This window comes from Stegodyphus dumicola, chromosome 12 (genome assembly GCF_044657685.1).
Source record: "Stegodyphus dumicola isolate Sdum_Otavi_A_Nest chromosome 12, ASM4465768v1".
Taxonomy (NCBI): Eukaryota; Metazoa; Arthropoda; class Arachnida; order Araneae; family Eresidae; genus Stegodyphus; species Stegodyphus dumicola.
The window spans coordinates 28158706-28179732 of record NC_140779.1 but is presented as its reverse complement, the minus strand read 5'-3'; the positions used below and the strand labels follow the sequence as shown (position 1 = coordinate 28179732).

Below are 21027 nucleotides of genomic sequence, written 5' to 3'. Positions count from 1 at the left end.
TACGTACAGATGTCACTCAAAAACATCGTTAAATTGCATTCGATAGCGGTGAAAATGGATATTTGCGTTGAAATATGATGCCTGAAACTTTTCGCGATTACAATGCTTCCTTTTCACTTCGTACAAGGAAGTAAAAAGGTCAGTGTATCTCGTATCTCTTAAGAAACTCACTTTCCAACTTAGGTTTAAAAAATTCTTCCCGAGTCTGCCTTCCCAGTGAAATTATATGCTATTTGTTTTCAGTGATTGACTAGTTTCAGTATTTTGATGTATAAATTTTTTTCTGTTAAAATTTATGCTATATCTAACTTTATTCTTAGAGAGCTTAAAAATCTTTCAAATAATAAAACTCTTGGAAGTGCCTTCAAAATATATAAAATTCTTACTGATATCTAACGTTAAATTCATCTACCACTTCCGCCTCTTTTTTAATGGATATGAGAGCCACTTTTATATATTTTTGGAATACAGCAAAGGCTGTCACCAGCTGTCTTAGTTGTTCGTATATCGCTCTTGTCACCGACATTCAGTCCCGGTTCAACACGAAAAGTTATCTCGTGGGTACGGTTTCGTAATGGATTAAATGTACACAGAACCGATGAAATTTATTTCTCCCAAAACACTTTATTGTTCTGGATCTTTTCTCTCAATATGGCATATGTCAATTACCACTTGAAATTACTAAGAGCACTGATCACATGGCAACACAAAGGTCCTCAAATACACATTGACCTCAGTAATGCATAGTTCGGACAGTGAGTTCTTAATACTCTCAGCTTAATTCTAAACTGAACATTGAACTAAACTGAAAACTGATGCTCTCTCAGGTCTTACGTGTTTTTTCTCCGGCCGTCGAGAAATTTTCAGTGCCTTCTTCTCCTCGAAATTGCTAGAACGAATGCATAGTTATGTAAGGCCAGTTATGCTCAGTTAATGTTACACAGGAGTAGACCAATGTACAGTTACACAAGGATTGGACTATAATGTTCGGCAAGTTTGGCGACTATCGGCAACTTCTCGCCAAATTGGCGAGATAGACATTTGTCTCAATGTTAAATGAGTTTGCCCTTGTAACGCTGTTTTTTCAGAGGTGCTTCACGCTCTGAGGCCTCTCATATCACTTTACTCCAGATATACTACAACCTACATATAATTTAACTAAAATTATTTCCATCTATACAAAATGCATAACAATTTTCTCAGTAAAATTACGTTTAAGCAGTGTTTTGGTAATTTTATATATCTGGGTTAAAATTTTGCAAAAAGGATATACGAGTAATAATGCAATACTTGCTTTTTTTGCTTCAGTGTTTAAATTGTAAAGTGTTATTATCAGTTATTTTTCGTTTTAGACGACAACTTTTCTGATTAGCTATCCTTAAGTATTCGGAGATATCATTTTATATTAACTTTCTCTAATGCTTAAGGAAACATATTCGCTGCTATTATTTTCTCAAATGTTTTCATTCATAGCGATTCCATCTGTAAGTAATAATATAATTATTTCCTTCGTGAGGATTTCGATCGTAAAATTTACAGTTTTAAATGAAGAAATTTTAACTCTTTCCAGTTTATTGATTAAAAAATGTTTCATGCTTCATCCGCAGTTTCACAAGCCCGTGCAGACACACTAGCTTACAATATTAAACAAAACTATGAAGCTAAGAAATTCTTTGGGAGTGCCTCTGGTGCTGCAGGTGCAGCAAGCTCAGGATTTGTGAAAAGGTCTGTAGATGGTGAAGGCAATGCAGATCCACAAAGCTATGGATTTCAAGGTAAAGTACAATCAGAAAATAACGCTATAAACATTTTAAGTACTTTTAGTTAATTCTGGGAATTAATGTTCTTCTCAGTAAGCGGAAATTTCAAATTTTTTGAAACTAAGAAAATATACTACTGAAGGTTACATATTAAGTATTCATTTAAACTGTACATCTAAAACCTTGTTTTTTCAAGACATATCTGCATTTCTCATGTACCTGTAACATGATGCATAGTAAACAGGAAATAAATTCAATGTTTTTCTTTTATTATGCAACTTACTTTTCAACTTATTCTTAACGAAATTATGTTCGAGTGAGCCTTCGCTATGCAGATATATGATGCATGTTTCCAGTGCAATTAATCTTTGCTTATGTTTAGAAGATTAAATATGAATCTAGCAAATTTAATTCGTAATTGAAATCTCACATATATTTCGAAAAATACGCTTTTTCTGAAGTTAGTAACACAAATTGAAAAAATAAAGAAATGAAATCCTTAGTTAATGAGTATCTTTTAAAGACTAAAATAGTCTGCTTAAATTTAAATATTATAAGCCAGAAATTTACATTTATTAAATATTTCATTTTTATTAAGAAGAAATTTTAAACTCATATCTATAAATTCTAGTTCCTAACCCGTTTTTCAGAGGAGTATCCTAGTTGTCCTGTGCACATGTAAAATGTTGCACCCTAATGTTTGGCATAAAATGATGTCCTACTCGTAATTATCTATTGGTGTTTTTCTGTATTAGGATTGTAGTATCTCTCCCTTTTTATACAATAAGTAAGTGTAGACAAACCTAGTGAAGAGCTAAGCGAATAATCGCTTAAGTTCAGTAACAGAAACATAATACTCAAGAAGGTTTAATTACCCTTCATTGCTTAAAATAAGGATTAACAGATGGCCTTTTTCTGAGGACGTACATCATAGCCTCCACTTGGGATTAAACTCAAAATTATAAGAAATAAAATCTTAACTAATGACTAACTAAAGAGATTTAGCCTAAGCTAACACTATTCTAAGTAGTTGGCCTCTAAATATGGAATTAGATAGCGAAGCTTTCATTTATTAAATATTTCATTATTATTAATTATCAAAGGTCCCGTAATACGACCGAGCATAGTAACAGTTTAGAGAGACGTGGCCAAAAAGCAAACGCGCGCTAGTCAGAAACTCTGCTTCTTTCTTCCGAAGTCAGTGGAACTTAAATACTACTCCTTCTGATTTGCATTAAACGCGATGTTAAAAAAAACATTCTGGTAAGGAATTTGTAAGCTGAAATTAGGAGAGATAGGAAAGGAGCTTTAACGTAAAAGTAACTGTTATAAACTTAGGATAAACCTTACAGGAGTAGATAAACAGGGTAGATAAAACTTTCCTCTTCCTTCTTTCCTGTATCAGTTCTGATTTTATTGCTTTAACGAAAATGAAGGATATTCTAATTTGAAAGCTGCAACATGCTTGAGTTTCATTGATTAAATCGAGGAGAAAAGGAAAATACTAATAAAACTCATACTTCATTTAAATATTGCCTGGATACTGCTTGTGTTAGCACTTTTCTCCTCAATGTTTCGAAATTTCAAAATTTGTTGTTTTACATCTGAATTTGACAGCAATTGACAGAGTGTAAATATGAAAAATGCGCTCTCTTGTCCAAAATCAGTAGATCAACTAGGCTAGTCTTTTCACAACGTTAGATCACTTATTTGGGGTCCGCCCAAATATTAGTGCAATTTCTGTATCAATTACTGGTACGATTGTGAGTAAGATACTTTGAAAACTTAGAAATTCCAAGCAAAAAACAAGATATTAAGAAATAAAAGAATACGACTAGTGTTTTTATTCTAATTAGAATATGAGTCAGTTTCCCTAAAATGTTCTCACTGAAGCCACATTTCCTAAAATGAAATAAAAATAACCTAAACGGGAAAGCTAGACTCAGGGGGTCACCTCTAAGGCCACCATTTATAATTCTAAACGATTTACCCTCCTATGAAGCTTGTCCTCTTAGAAAGATGAGATTTAATACCAAAATTTTACAGCCATACTGGTCACATTCAGAAGGGCAGGTCTAAGATAAATAGTTCATCGTTTGTTGTAAAAGTTCAAGAATTAACTAAATAAGTTTCGAATAAAAGGTCTATGAAAAAATTTAATATATTTTAAAATTATTTATAACATTGTCTAAATAAAAATTTAAATACAAAAATTCTCTTTAAAGCGATCACTGACGATAACAAGACTCTTTAGTCATCTTAGACAGATATTGTTTAATATATATCTTTCTTTATGTTCTCAGAAACACTGGTTATCCTAGGATAATAGTCACCAAGAAGATGCATTTTAATTATATATTCTTTCTGAAAAAAAATCTAATTATATATTCTTTCTGAAAAAAAATCTACATTTACATTTTATAGGTCTAATTTTATTTTAGGCTTCTCACTGAGTGCTGTAAAAACGAATGAGTTTCGTTCATAATCTGTTCCTGGAATGCCTGGAATTCTTCAAAAGCTTCCCTCCCGTTAGGCAGATAAATCTCACATGTTTTCCAATATGCTTCCTCCTGACATGTTTCATCATAACTCGCGAATCAACATCCAAAAGAGACTATACATAAAAAGAATAATGACACTTTTAAGAAGACGAATAAACTGAAACAAAATAAGAATTTTACAACAAAATAATAATTTTTACTCAAAGAATATTTGATTAACAATTTGATAATTGCTTAAACATTTTCCTTCATGCTTAAACATTTAGTTTCCTTCATGTTTCTTAGAGAAAAAAATTAATAACTCCAAAAATATAAAGTATAGAGGTAGGCATATTCCTCAATCTTACTCGCGCTTACAAATCATTATGCGAATATGCATTTGCAACTTTTAAAGGCTGAAAGCATGCCTGCAATGTTATCGTCATGCGATGATTTGTAGATGCTTTATTTTTTAGGACGATGTCTTTAAAGTGCGAAGTTTTGAACCGCTTTATTTTCGACGATGATGTTTTGTACCACGATGTTATGGACTTGTGATGTTTTTTCCTTTCTTTCTTTTCTCCTACGATGTTTTTTATAACGAAGTTTTGGCCTTGCTTTGTTATCTCCGCGACGTTTTCGTCTGCGATGTTTTTTCTGTAACTTACTTACAAAAAAGGGTCAAACGAAGACAAAGGGAGTGGTTGCTTTTGAACGCACAAGAGACTCGTGCTCATGTTACACAAGAGAACATATTGCAGTTTAGAAATATTAACCATTTATACACTTAGAGTGCAAATTCAAAGACTATCAAAGTAATGTTTTTAAATTTTAGTATTTTTTATAACCTTTAGTTCGTTCATGGTATTAACGATATGGTTTGTCATACATTATTAAATATTCCTGAAAGCTATCAAAATCAAATTTTGTCTACACATATTTTGCGGTTGACGATACAATGAGAAGAAACAATTTTCTTCAAAATTAATATTTTTTATTTAATCTTTAAATTTTACCTTCAGGTAACATATCAGTAACATAACACCTGTCTTCAATTAACAAATGGAGCCCACGAGCCGCAGAGCGTTTAAGTCACTGAGCACTAGAAGTTCGGTCCGAGGTTCAATCCCGCGAACGAGCTGGCAGCATGGGTGTTTTCATGGTTTTCCCACGTGTAACGTGTTTAGAAGCTGTTTTCCATCAGAAAGTCCTCCACGAAGGTACCCTTTCCGTTAGGCATATAGACCGAATGCTTTGTAGTAATTCAAATAAACATACATATTAACGTAAATATCTTCGGTTGTGGCTTTTTCTGGAGTGTTTAATCTGTGAACGATTCTCGCTTGATATGCTCCAATAGTCAGCCTTAATAAGTAAAACCAACCTGCCTTGGTATTATGGGTCTATGATCTTAATATCTTAGTGAAATCGCTCCCCCAGATAATCATTAACTGCATCAAGTTCGGGAATTTATAAAGATGGCGACGTAAAAACTGCAGTTTGATGCTCATGGTGCAACCAAGCATTTTTCAGCTCTCCAAAAATTGCTTCACGATTTCGCTGCAATTCTGTGCTATGACGAAACGAGACACTGGAAACAGTCTGCTTTAATTGACTAAGCTTAAAATTGCTTCATTAGACACTTTTATGTATAGAGGTGAAAATATAATGTTTTCCCTGACGGCAAGTGGCTGATGTAGAATATTTGAATCAGCGGCTTTCAGGTCAGATGTTGGCGGCAAATTCGATTGCATCCATTGCTGCTCGCAAGCTCTGCTGTCCCACGCACATTAAAAACAGGGATACTTGATATATCCACGTTGCTGGCGAAGAAGGAAGTAGATCATTTTAAGGTCAACACAGATGTGTGATACTGCAATATATCAATGGCTCTCTTCATGTTTTCGTAGTCTTCCTACAAACAAACTGAATGGCCTACTGGGACTGCCCCAAATACATTTCCATCATGGAGGAAGACACACTTCAAGTTTTACTTTGAGTAATCGATGAACAACCCCCAATGTGTTGTGTTATAGGTTGAAATTCCCAAATCCCTAATGAAACCATGTACATTATATAAGGTATTTCTACCGCCTTCTTCGCCATCCTTCGTTGTGTAGTTGTCTGCACGTTGGGCGCATATTCCAGGGGTCCGCAGTTCTATTCCCGGCGAAGGAGTTGCTTATTTTTCATCGTTCCTACTTCCAAAATAATCGTAATGTCTGTACAAGTGGCGCCCGATCTAAAAGGGTGGTGGATGATGATTCTCCACCCCTAGGATTTGGCGATTGGGTCCCTTAAAACGCCAGTCGCCCTTTAAAAGGGGGAGTATATAAGGTATATCTCCAGATTTCGTCGCGTGCCAAGGTGGTGTAGTGGTCTGCACGCTGGACGTGTATTTCAAAGTTCCACGGTTCGATTCCCGGCGAAGGCGTATCTCATTTTTTATCTCTCTTGCTTTGAAATAACCGAAAGTAGAATACCTTAGCTCCCTTTATATGCAAGTTTTTCTCATGCAGTCTTTACGATAACACCTCTGAAACATTTTTGGATAGTCCCAAATCTCCTGACAAATCATTCAATTCCTGCTACCATACGAACGGAATTATCTTTAATTTCAAAATCTTCGTCGTTTGTGTCAATTAGATATTTACCAGACTCGTATTCCTGTATTTAAAAAGAGGGTAATTCCTTGAAAACTATTCCTGGGTGTTCAGCTGAGTGAGGCATTGGGGGTAAAGCTGATGGTAAATTAGAATCCTCTATTTTAAATTTGTTTTTCTCGTTATATCCTGATGTTTTCAACATACAAAAGTCAAATCGTATGAGTGATCTTTAGGCTCTCGCCAAAATATATACATACGAAATGGATATTTAAGAATGTGTTCCCTGCGTCCACATCAGTAAACTGTCGGCATACTGCTTGCACACTTTGTGAGGGGCCCATGATTTCACATGATCATCAATTTTTCACTTTAAAATAAGCAAAATAGGCTTGCCTGACAAATGAACTGATGTTTGACTTTTGACTGGGGATTTTTAAACTGCCATGTTTTTAAGAAAATGAATCGGGGTTGTTTAAGCTCTTACAACATGAACTAGCAGAGGAAAGTTTTTAGTTCATATATAAATAAAATCTAAACACTGCTAACTTTGTATACAAACTGCATTGTCAAGCATTCTCTTCCTTCTCTCTGTATGCTGCATTGTCAAAGGAAGCCGAAATAATGGTAATCGTAATGATGTTCCACGCGGCTTCAAATTCCAATGCACCATACGAGCGGATACTAGGTTTCCTGCAACCATAACTATTTTCCAACTAATGGTCCGTGATGTGGTTGTACGATTTTACAGGGCTGACCTAACAATATGTCTGTCCTCTCGGGGGTTAGTCATAGCAGGGCGCTGAGATCCTGCATGTGTTCAGAATGAGCCTCAATCACCCATTGATACCATATTTGCATGACAGTGGTTGGTTGTTGGCCCGTGTGACGGGCGATATCACGAAACGATAAACCACACTCTCGATAGGCAACAGTCCTGACTCTATAGCATTCCGAGACTTACTGGTAAGCATTTCCTATTATTATTTGAGACATAACACGAACTTCTGAGCAAACTCCTACCTTACAAAGCAGTTCCCGAATAAAAAAAAAACACTACACAACTTTTCTTTTATGCTGATCTTTTCAGATGTCGTTTCTCCCTCCTGCATTGTTTTAAATGGACTGAAATACTAATAATCTGCATATCCCAACCTATTTTTCCTTTCATGTAATTTTGACGTTGGTCAGGTCCTTCGTTCGTTGTGTTGCAATTTTAGTGGTTCCCGTTTCCCATTTCCGATACTTAGCCTTCCCTGTCTGTCCTCTTTCACATATTTAAAGCATTGGTTATCCTTATATACTTCGTCACTTAATATTTTTCTAAGAATAATTTTAAAAAAAATTTCTTACTTTTGTCATTTTCCAGTTTATGAAATTTGCCTTGCCTGACTGCGCTCTTGAAAGCCGTTGAATTACAGTCTTCCCGCCTGGCTCGTACGACTTCTCAGCGAAGAGCCAACAGCATATTTCTTTGGCCTGCCTCATGTCCGAAGAGGTGCTACAGTTCCACTCTCACTTGAAACGGGTAGTTCATAAGCATGTAAGGCTGAGCTGTGGTAAGTCCAAAGGACATCAACTGGCTTAACTGGGTCAACATCATACGTAGTGAGTGAACGATTGCTAGTCAGAAAATAAGGTTTTTCACGTTTGGGCATGAATTTCGAAATTTGTTTATTTTGTGTAACGTCACTCATATTTTGTCACCTTGTTTGTAGAATGTTTTTTTCCCGTTGCCGATCATAATACGTTTTTCGCTTGTCTTGCGACTTTTCGAAGTGATTTTTAAGTTCTGCGGATAAATGGGCAAGTCGTTTGAGATACGGAGTTTTCTCAGCGACGAAATTATCTTTGTAGATAAGCGATAGAGATTAGATCGTGGGTAACATCATGTCCTGTTTTTAATTCTCACCCAAACTACAAAAACGATGCTGTGTGATTAGCGGGTTCACACTCGTGAGTTTTCACTGGAAAACGAACCAGTGGCAGGTTTTCTTCCCAGGAGTCTGGAAGTGGCAGTTTTACGTTCAGATGAGTTTGCTTAAGGATGATACACTGAAATAAGGTCTTTGCTTAAATTTGAGCATTTTGAGATCTTTGCTTAACTGAAAATTTATCGCATAAGCGCATTTATGAATTGTGACCCGTTATCAAAGTTCGTTTCCTGGAAAAGCTTCTTCGACTAACGTTTTGGAGAAGTTCAGACTTGTTTCTTCCTAACGAAAAAAAAAAAAAAAAAAAAAACATTTTACCCATTTGTACTGGTATCATCTAAGATAAAAAAAATGATTTTTTTATCAGACGAGGTTTGTAGAAGAGGTCCAAAAAATACCAATAGCCGCGGTTTCAAACCTTTGGGCATAAACGGGAATTCGAAGAAGACCGGTTGGCGTTTGATTAATCGGTTTGTGACGTTTACATTTCTGACAATTTTTAACATATGCAAAGAAGTACTTGCGCACGGCTTGAGAATATACTCCTGCTAAAAAATAAACAACAAAGGCAAAAGATGGAATTAAACAAAACCTATTTAATAGGTCTAAGTGAAACTGATCCATGAGTTATGGCATTTCTGGACCACATAGCAAAAATAAAGCAAAGATTACCAAAAACACACGTGTTACCAACATGACAACGGGAAAGACAAAATGAGTCGGAAGAATCTTCAGTAAAAACATCATGCTAATAACGGGTATGATACCCTCTAACTGAAATGCATGTTTGACAACTGTGAGGCAAGCTGGCTATAGTGTCATTGATCATTTGTTGTGGCATTAGCTTCCATTCTGTAGTAATGCATATCGAAGCTGGTGGAGGGCGCCCGGCGGCACACTGCAACCTGCTATCCATCGTCCGAATATGATCCACTCATGCTGTATGAGATTCAGGTCTTGTGATCTAGCTAGCCACGTCAGATGTCACTGTCAAGATATCTCCGCGCGATTCGAGCTTTATACGGGTGGGCGTTATCGCCCATAAATATCGCGTTGGTATCCATGCAACGATAAAAGGACGCAGAAGAGGGTGTAGAATTTCGACGCAATTTCGGATGGCTATGAAGGAGCCACCAGGAATCACGTAGAGCTTGGTGCAGCAGTTTGTTGCTATCCCAGCCGATACAAATAAGTATCGTCCTATGTAATGGTCTCTTTCGATGATGTTTGGCGCAAGATAGTGTGCCCCTAGTTCTTGCCATATGATTGCCGTCCAGGAATCGTTCTGAATATTATATCGAGACTCTCCATAAAGTGTACACGGGCCCATTGCTCTGGTCTCCCAGTGCGAATTTCACGGGCCCAATTCAACCACGCTCTGCTATGTGATGGGGACAAAGGAACACAAAGCACAGCTCATCCAGTGTCCGGCGTACACTCTACCTCCATACAATCTACGCGACACAGTTTGGCGGAATATGGGCTGTCGTGTAGCAGAGATGCGACGCGAGCTGTCTTCCTGTTAGTTTTTTACGGCGTCTTGAACATAAGCAGGAAGCAATCATTTGCCTTTGTAGTAATCCTCCGGCGTCCAGACCCACGTCTTTTACAAACAATTTGATCCCTTTGGTAACGATTGCACAGCCTATTGATGATACTGCGATGAACATTCAGCTCTCTCGCAACAGCAGATTGTCTTACACAGTTTGCAAGAGCCCTTCAACGCATTTCATCCTGCAAATGGTGTCTTTGTCTCATGCTTTCCGCTTTGAATATCTCGGATTACACGGAACTATCGCTACTTGCAAACTAACTCATGCCCCTTATTAAGGCGTTGTGGTGTGACTGCGAGATTGCGTTTTATGCTAATTTTAGTTGCCTATTTGCATTCGGCAATGCAACCTCTACCTAAATTTAAAAAGATAAATTAAAAGATACCTAAATTGTATCTTTTAATTTCTCTTTTTAAATTTGTACCTTTTCGTTTAACGTTGTTGCTGATTTTCTGAGCAGAAGTATAGTATCTAGATCAAATTTACTGTAAGTTCCTTCAGCTTAATAATGTCCAGCAGTTGCAACTTTATGGGGCTGTTGCAATACGCTCTCTTTTTCCCCGGATAGGAACTATGAGTTGGACTTCTTCTGTTTCTATTTAGGGTGGATAATGATACGAAATAGCGTTATTCGTAAGATAACCTCTATTAGTCGCGTGTTATCCGTTTATCTTTTGAAATGCTTGTAAAACAGTCAATTAATTTTTCAGTTTTTGTCTTTAAACTGTTCTCGAATTTTTTTGGGGTTTCTCGTAGGAAAATTCTGTGATATTGCAAATAAGTTACAAGTGGCATCTTCATTTTTATTCGAGTATCTATACGGCATGTCTGCAAGCGCATTAGCTTTACCAAGCCTATACTCAATTTTCGGATTATAGTATAGAATTTGAACAACTTATCTTGCCAAACGACCTGATGGTGGCTTGATGCTCATAAGCCATTTTAATGGCTGGTTGTCAGATGTTATGATTATTGCTTGGTTTCAGACATAACTTCGAAATATTTGCAGAGCCCAAACTACTGCAAATGCCTTACGTTCAGTAGTGAAGTAATTTTGTTCTGCTGGGATGAGCAAACAACCGACCTACTCAATAATGTGTTTCTCTCAGCATTCTCCTTAAAGAAGCACTGCTCTTAGAGCATAGCTACAAGCATATATACGGATGCGAAACGGCTTCGGTCCATCTGGTTGTTTTAGCAGCAGGTGTTATTAATCTTTTCTGCAATTCTTCAAACGCTTTTTGAGTTTCAGGATACCCAATCCATTGTACATTTTATTTGTAAGGTTACTGAGTTGTCTTACAATTTCCGCAAAGCTTGAAACGAACCGCTTAAAACCATGAGCAAGTTTTCAAATAAGACTGAACTTCCTTTATAATCGTTCGCTTAGGGATTCTCTGAGTAAAGGACACTTTTTTCGGGTCCACTTCAATTCCATTTTGAGGTTATCCACTGACCTAAATATTTAACTAGGTCACACGCAAAATGACATGTAGTTTAAGCAAAGAGTCTCTTGAAAGCAGCTTGTAAATCACTTACATCATTACGACAGATCAAAAACATTCTTTTGGCCTGCACTAAATTTGTTAGTCAGGCACTGAAAATTCGCAGGCATACGCAAATATTTATGTTCCAAATTGGCAAACTGAATCTTCTTTTTCTTGATAAGCTTCATGTACTTTAACCGGATAATACTCTGATTTAAGATCGCTGGTTGATATATAGGCCATTCACTTCGCTTCTATCAGAAGATCGTTCATGTCTGGTAAAGGATACATGTCTGCAGTAGTAGTGGCATTTAGTTTGCAATAGTCTTTGCAAATTGTTATGCCACCATTTACACTCTATAACAAAAACATTAACTCACCAAGAAAGATTTGCCCAATGGAGACAAAATTTGATGTCTATGAAGATTATGCACAAAACAGAAAACGATTAAAATTTCAGAATAATTGAATGATTTATTTCATAACTACAAAATAACGAGCTCAATAAGGTGTTGACCCAACTCTAGCCTGGATGCAAGGTTCACATGGCGTGGCATAGACTGATAAAGCGCCCGGGTTGTCTCCTGCGGTATTTCTTGCCAAATGTGCTCCAGTTGTCGGGATAGTTCATCAACATTCCCTGGTAGATGCAGTCACCTTCTCATCGTATCCCATTCATGTTGGATGGAAGAGAGATCTGGCTGGCCAAGGAAGTGTTTAACGAGCTGTAATACAGTTCATAGTAACACGTGCCGTATGTGATCTGGCATTATCTTGCTGAAAAATAAGGCCAGAGTATTGCAAAAAGAACGGTAGCAAAATAGGTCCCAGAATGTCGTCGACGTACCGCTGTTCTGTAAGTGTGCGCCTAATGACGAGCAAAGGGGTCCGGCAATCGAGTGAAATGGCACACCGGACAATAACTCCTGGTTGATTTCGTTTTATCAGCCGTCTGTGAATGATCATGGTGAACACTCGTCTGCGGGTCGATGTCTGATGGTTGATAGCGATGAATCAGGCGCTGTGACAGCTGATCTGACAATCACTTTGTCCTCCCGATCTGTTGTGGCACTAGGTCGACAGCTACCATCATGACGCTGAAAAATGTCATTTTCCACCCATTCTTGCCAGCATCGACTAACCGCCGCATCGCTTCGACTCATATGACGAGGGATTCTCTGATTTAACCAACCTGTCTATTTCAATCCAATGATACGATCTCTTTCAAACTCTGACAGTTGCTCGTAATGAGCTCGAATTCTGCTGCAAGGCATTTTTTCAGCCGTTGAAAGGAATTCTAAATTGCAGTGCAACAGAAACTTTTAACAACAGTCTATGTCGTAACGCAATTAAGAGGCAATCGGCGGCTTTTACCAATATATTATAAATAGGGCATCTTTAATGATGAGTTGAATCCAGTATGATGGAACGTACTTTTTTCACCTAGTGATTAGTCTCTAGAACAGAAGAAGAAGGCGCCATCTTTTGGCGAAAATTGTAAAAGAAAAGAAGAGACATTTTTGTTTTAAAACCAAAAATGAAGCGTGAGCGGTGCTGAGGCCCGAACTTAGGAAGCGAAAATTTCTTTCGCTCGGCTATGCTTGTATTGGGAGAAGTTGCGAATTAATCTTGATCTGCAAAGTTCAAAATAATCTCCATTGCTTGAAAAGCTAGACAAAGTTTCTGCATATTTGATTTAGCTGATTTAATTCTCTGAGCTATTGTGGTTATTGATTTCATGAGATACAGGGTTTCCTGAATTTTGAAAATGTTAATGATTTCTGCTAAATTTTCCTGCGGATTTGTTTTGTTTAATTTTCTCACTGTAAAGGTTTTTAGGCATCTCTTGATTAGTTTGGGCTGAAGCTTAAATGAATTCGGGAAAGTCATCTTTAGTGGGAATTTTTTGTGGTTTTTCTATCTTCTCTAAATGAATGAATTTTTTCTGTACAACCGCGATAAGAAGAAACGTGATTTTGAGAGTAAATGCATGTTGGTTTTTCATCTGGTTTTAATTTACAGGTATTGGATCTGGGATTTTGTCCGCACTTACAGCATCTGACCTTTTAAAAGAAGTTATTTTGGGAGTGCCCGAGCTACTGGCAATTGAAACATTGAATTGGCTTTTTCTGGGCTGATATTTTTCTGTTGTGATATTGAATCTGAACATATTGTTTAATTGATGAATTTTCTCTCCTGCAGAATTTCGTTTTAGTTCTAGGAAAAATATAGTTAACAACAGTTGAAGAGCAGCTCCCTTATATACATCTGCTCGATGCGCAGTTTCGATATGCTGGAGATCGCACTATTCATTCATTGGACAACAATTTTAATCACTTGCATATTTGGTCAAAACATTTATACATATGAGATTTCGAAGCAATCTGATGATTCCTTCTTGATGCGTCGATTTTTTTGTTATAGAATGTAATTTAGGCACCAATGCAAGAAGACTGGTATATAGTGATTCTTATTCTTTAATTATACCTTTAGCCAGGAGAGAATCTAATTCTTTTTCAGCAATTCTCCTTTTACGAGATTCGTTCTGTAATGAGAATCTGCAACAGATGGACTACTTTCAATATTTTTACAATGTTCATTGTATGGGTTTAGGTCTCTCCCTTTGTCAAAGTATCTATCGAGTTATTGCAACGAGCGGTTTAGTTGAGTACGTTGTTCTGTATTTCAATGCTTACCTCGGTCACTTCGAAGATTCAATAAAGAGGGCATTTCAAAAACATTAAATGAGAAGTTTCTGCAATTCTTTTCTAAGAATCAGAAATGGATTTAGAACTATCAGTGTTGCAAAGAAACTTGTAGAAAATGTACGTACGTAAGAAGTTTTATGGAAGTGCGTGAGAATATTAAAAAGAAAACAGAAGACTAGAGAAAGCCTATTTCGAAGAGAGTTCTGTTTCGTTTCGCTTCAGGCAAACGAATTAGTTCTTACCACTTTACTTACACTTTTACCACATTAAAATCTACAACTGTAGTCAAAGCAGCTACGTTGCTCTTTCTTCAATCAGGGAGCGTCAATTTAATTTGCTTGGGTTTAAACTTTACATTTTAAACTTTGCAATATATGGTATGACTTTCCGCTCGCAATACAATATGATGCACTGGTTTCAGCATACACAGCAGCTTTAAATCCACAAATTTGAAGGAGAATTAAACTGGTTTGAAAAATGGATGATCCGAACGAAAACAAATTCAGACTATTTAAAGACGATTTTGCTTCTTTTTTTAGATTTTAACCAACTAGGACATTTGGATCGTATGCATTCAGAATTTTCTCACTCATAAATTTGGATGTTCGATGTTTCTAGTGTAGATTTCGTGTTCTTGTAGAATACATTTCTTGTTGTTTTCTCTTGACTATTTTCCTCAGGTATCGCAGTGAAGTTGAATTTCTATCTAATGTCGGGAACTCATTTCTAAAATTTTGTTTGTTAGGTGGCGCTGAATTTCTCTTTAATGCATAAAGGATATTTTCGTAGGCATTCTGCTACTGACTTATGGAGAATGGAATGTTCTTTAAGCTATGAAGTTGTTTTTTTCTTAATTTGCTCGCAAATAATTATGTTTTTAAGCTATTCAAAATCTTTAATCTTAAGTTCTTTTATCCATCTTTCAAAATATGATGCTAGTTTATGGTAGAAATCTCTCCAAGTTGTACATGGGATTTTCGTGTGTTGGAAAAAAAGCCACTTGTCTGAAACGGTACGAAATTAATCTTTAGAAGTATTTCCTCAATTTTTCGGTAATTTTGAGGTTGTTTTCTCAACTTTTCTAGCAATAAGTTGCGCTATAAGTCGGCAGTGAACTGTTCAGGTAAAAAGTCTGTTTTGATTCTATAGCACTTCTAAATTTTATTAAATTTGACGTTCAAAGGCTGTCAAATGATATCCAATTTCATCTCCTTTAGGGTTAAATATAGAGACAGCTCTAGTAATATTCATTTGGGGGTTGATCTATTTCCTGACTTGTCACTTCTTTTTGAGCAATATTTTGTAATTCACTTGAAACTTCAATATTTCCAACAAGAAAAGACGCAGCTTTCGATTCGTTCACACTCAAAACCTTTTCCGTTGCTTGTTAAAGTAATTTTCTTTTATTAATTACACTGGTGAATACATTCTTTGAGAATTATGCTTCATAATTGTTTGAATTCGTGATAAACTCTTTGAGCTGAAAAACACTTTCAAATTATCTGAGATGGGCAGACCAACTTCTATGGCTAACATATATTAAAGATTTTTCCTTGCTAGTCCTGAAAATGACATGTTATTCTAGTTTCAGAAACGATCGAAAAATTCCTTGTTTGTTAGGGAAAAAAATCAAATGTTCAGAAATTTTATGAATTTCTTAAATACCCTTGAAATTACATTATATAAGTAACATTTATAAAATCTTTAATCTGAAATTATTTCGAGAAAAATATGACATTTTAAAAAGCTTGGGACACTTATCTGTATGTATAATAATTATGTTTCTAAAGTGTTAAAGATTTTCGTGTGACATTGAAAACTAAACTTCATGCAGTCTCCAAAATAATATTCAGGTGAAAACTTCTCTGGTGGAAGTTCTAACTAAAATCCCGGAAAAGGATATGAAACTTGAAATGTTTGAAAACTGTTAACATTGGTTGTTCTGAAAGTGCCGCATTGGATCACATTTTATAAACAAAATGTCATACTTCTAAGTGTTATTAGCTTTATTTTACTCCTTTAAAACTAACATTATAATGAAGATATGTGTGTTGATATTATAATAGAAAACGTTTTTTGGCCAAACGAGACGCTTGTCCCGAATGGGATATTAATTTCGAAACGGCATTTTGAACCGAAACACTTAAATTGCGAATGTTTTAAATTATTGTCATCAAATATTATCGCCTTGTATTATATTTTAAGAAATTAAATAACGAAGAATATGCGTGTTTGTTCCATTGTGAAAAAATAACGGTACATTGAGCCATCGAATTTTGAATAACGTATTCATCCAGCCGAATATGGACACCTAGAAGCTCGAATTTTGAATTTGTTTTATTATGCATTTCATGTTTTGTAAAATTTTAACGAATTTTTGAATAATGAACTCAACGATTACAAAGCGAGAAATGGTAACACTCTACTGGAAGAAACATTTTTATCTCAACGCGCGAGACTGTCTATTGAAAATTCTAAAGATAGATTGTTTTTAAATATTGAATCCAAGAAAACATTAGCCCAAATACTTTCGAAGCGTATATATGAATATAAAGAAAAAAACTCCTGTTTTGGGGGTAATATAAATCTAAAAAATTCATAATCTGAATACTCGAGAAGTGTTTTTGCTTGGATTAAGCCACATGGTTGTTTAATGAGTTTCAAATATAGTTCAGTTTTCATTTTCATGTCAAAATCAAAGTAAAGAACGTTTCACCGATTATTTTAGGGACTAAAGAAGAAAACCTGCTTCTTTCTCAGGCGGCTACTGCATATATGGTTGAAGATAATGAGTGCGGTGGCCGCTATCACTGAAGAACCAAAATCTTTCATAACGTTAAATTTATAAAGTTGAAATGACATGCATATGACACCTCTCAAATAAAAATTGATTTACTGAAAAAATATCCATACATATATTAATCAATATAAATTAGTTATGTGAGTTTCGCTTGTATTTTGGTAACTAAATTTTATTTTTTTCTTTCCTATCGTGCGAAAAAGCTATAATTTTTGTTTTGTTTGCTCTCCAGTCGCACAAATTCTGAAGACTTTTACTGGAATAAATGATAATTAATAATTAATAATTAATAAGCAATATTTTTTACTGAAAAAAAAAGATTAACATTTTTGTTTTGTAGATGAAGAAATCATTAAAAAGCCAGGCACAAGGAGTCTACTTGCATGTAAGAATTTATTTTCCTTTTCTTCATATTTGCTTGAACTTCATTGTAAATTCTTTGCATTTCTCTAAGCTTAACGATGAATGCTTGATTAAATTAGAACTGATTCATTTTTTGTTTGCTATAGTAATAAAAATGATTTGACAATGTTAAAATTTTTATGGTGCCCTCAAATAATAAATAAACAATAAATTAGAAACTTTATAGAAAATTCATTTCAATTTTATTGGCCATTAAAAAATTCATTGTGTATGTAATAGCCTGATAAATTAATAAATTACATTGTTTTTTAATTACTCTGGCAAAATTTAGCACAGTGAAAGAACATGAATTCACTAATTTGACCAGGTCAATTATTTTTTTTTCCATAATTATTATGATTTGACCTACATTCCAAAAACAAAACACAAAATTCTGTCAAAGTTTTCAGACCATTTCATCAGAAGTCTGATTCAAAATAAAAAAGAGAATTTGACAAAGCACATTGTTGCGTGCTTACGGGTTCGTAATAGGTTGAATGCACAAGTCTGATGAAAAGTTAATAAAATTTATTCTTACCACAAGAAATAAAACAAAAAGCAGAAATGTTTCCTCACAGATATTCGTACAATATCACAATATCACACAGTAGTTATATTTTAAACTATTAAAACGTTAAATAGAACACAATTCAAAGCCCAGAAATTGCTAATCCGATCTCACCGCGAATTCGCTACAGTCTACAACAACAAGTAAGTAAACAACTGAAGTGAGATGTTTTTCTACGACTTTTTAAAGCTTTTTAATCATTCACGAGAACATTCTGGTGATTTTTATTTTCTCGAGGTTTCTGGAAAGCAAAAGAGTAGAATTATAATTACAGCTAACACACAATTGCATTTATTCAATTTAAATATAAATTACGAGATATCTATTTATTAAATGATAAATACGTGTGCTCCTGTATTTTTTACATTTCCGCCATAGCTTTTTCTTAGAATAAATCTCGTGCTGCATTGCACGGAGATATGAAACAATTTTAATTACAATTCTACTAAAAATAGCCAACTAAATACAAAATCCGTAACACTGTCCCCTTTCCCAGGACTGAACGTCCCGAGCAGTACAATCCCTAGAGAGGAAGCCAGACTTGAACGTAAGGCATCAACGCAATAAGAAACAATGACAACAAGGATGTATTTTGTTGCCATCAGTGTTTCGTGGCAGAAGTCCCACGGTGAAAAAGACGATACGCTCAGATGATCCTACATTTTAATGTTGCAGCTGCCTCTGCTGTGTTTCTTCGGTCCTTTCTGCCCTGCACAGGCATCACAAGATCGACAGCACTTTTGCCCGTCATACTTTGCATTATTCTAGTTGAAGCGCTCACGAACTCTCTGCAAGGTTTTCATTATTCCGAAGTCACATCCTGTAGGGTTGCTATGTATTTTTTTTAAGAACATCCTGCATCCGGGATCTTGGAAGTATCAGTTGCCATCTGAAAATCTTTCCATAACCCAAATCAAATTTCTGGTACAAGACGCTTGTTCGAATATAAACTGAGTACCATAGTGCCCAATATTGCTTTGATGTAGGACTATAGATCGAAATAGGTTATCTGTTTGAAGACTATTAAATCAATTATGGGTTTAATGTCGGCGTCTTCCAGCTGGTCTTTCCTCACTTTTTTGTCACTGTATGGGTCTCGATCAGCCGTTGTTGATATAATTTGCGACCGGATTCAGCAGCTCGTATTTTTGCTTCGACCCTAAAATAATATCGGAAGCTTTCTGGGCAAGGTCTTCTAGAGAGAACGTCGACGTTTCCTTGTGATGAATCCCTTTATATGACTGATAGTGATGTTATATTCCTGGAGTCTTTGCATCCACCTGGACCACCAGCGACCGAACGTAAAGTCGCTAAACACTGGTAGTTCGGTCCGAGGTTCGAATCCCGCGAATGGGCTGGCGCGAATGCATGGGCGTTTTCGTGGTTTTCCCCATGTGTAACGTGTATAGGAGCCAGTTTCTCTTAGAAAGTCCTCCACGAAGGCATCCCTCCCCTTATCTGCCTCAAGGAATTAGGCAGATAGCCCTAGTGTGCTTTGCCATAATTAAATACACCAACGCCTGCATCCACCTGGATATTTGACCCTTTAGGATTCTTGAAATTTAAAAGCCAGCCCAATGATGCACGATCCGTGCAGAGCAAGAAATTTCTACCGTATAGATAATGATGGAAATGTTCTATGGCGCGCACCTCTAATTCTGAGGTTTAGATAGGCACTTGCTGCAGTAACACAGACAGGCAGTTGCTGCAGTACGCATTCTTGGCCGTTTATTTCTTGGGACAACACAGCACCGACACTTTCATTGCTCGCTTTGTGTCGAAAATAAATGGTCTGTCGAGCTCAGGATACGTCAGGACCGGTGTAGATTTTAAAGCTTCCTTCAGGTACTTAAATTCACATATCGTCAGCAGAAATACCTTATAGGAGAAATTATTTACCGATGGTGAATGAATTAAATTATGTTAGACTGTGATAGGTTAAGACATTTGCACCCAAAAAATGGATATCTTTCGATCTATCAGTCTTTTGGCAAGAAGAATTATTAGAATTCAAGACATCTAGAAGCATGAGCATTCATTATAAGAAGCATTATAAGATTACCATTATCATCGGAAAACATTATAAGACAAGGTAAAAAATAATAATAATTCGTTTTCGTTGGATGTTGATTTTCAAGAGAAATTGCCGTACACCCCACTTGTTGCTGTTTATTCGAGTGGTCAACGCAAGCTAGACTTGAGTGAAGAATTATATTCTAGAAGTAGTATTCTTGGAACAAATGCGTACAGGAATTCCTTCAAGGAATTAGGGAAGACTAGTATAGTACAGTTTGCGAATGATTCATTTAAAATGTGCCACAAATGATGGTAAAATTTTGTGCAAGGGGAAAGAATTAGACAAATTTTTAGACCTTGTGTTTGATCTCTATCGCTTAAGCTTAATGTTCAACACTTCTCGTATTATTCACCAGCAGGCCCTTTGTGGGAAAAACCTTAATCCGTTACGTGTATTTGTGTCACCTCTTCAATTTTACCTCGTATGGAGAACTCTCATCTTCAAACTTCATTATAAGTCAGGCCCAGTCGGGATTTTCTGAGGATACTGGCAAGAGCAGGAGCCAATTATCCTGCTGAATGCCAGGAGAAACACCAAAGTATCAACCATTTGTGTAAGGGGAGAAACATCGTCAGTTTCGTGATATTTTATTAGAATTTGAAATCGAATATCCCGACTTGTCAGTATTTTGATGGTTCAGCAATGCGAAAGATTT

At 36.0% G+C, this 21027-nt stretch overlaps 1 protein-coding gene across 1 annotated transcript in view; it reads left to right on the top strand.

Moving 5' to 3' along the window:
* LOC118191921 (uncharacterized) overlaps window positions 1-21027 on the top strand; it is a 208081-nt gene that overhangs the window by 119450 nt on the left and 67604 nt on the right. Inside the window, exons 21-22 of the mRNA XM_085827585.1 lie at window positions 1608-1775; window positions 17666-17710. Of these exons, the coding sequence (XP_085683711.1) occupies window positions 1608-1775; window positions 17666-17710 (213 nt within the window). The remainder of the gene's footprint in view (window positions 1-1607; window positions 1776-17665; window positions 17711-21027) is intronic.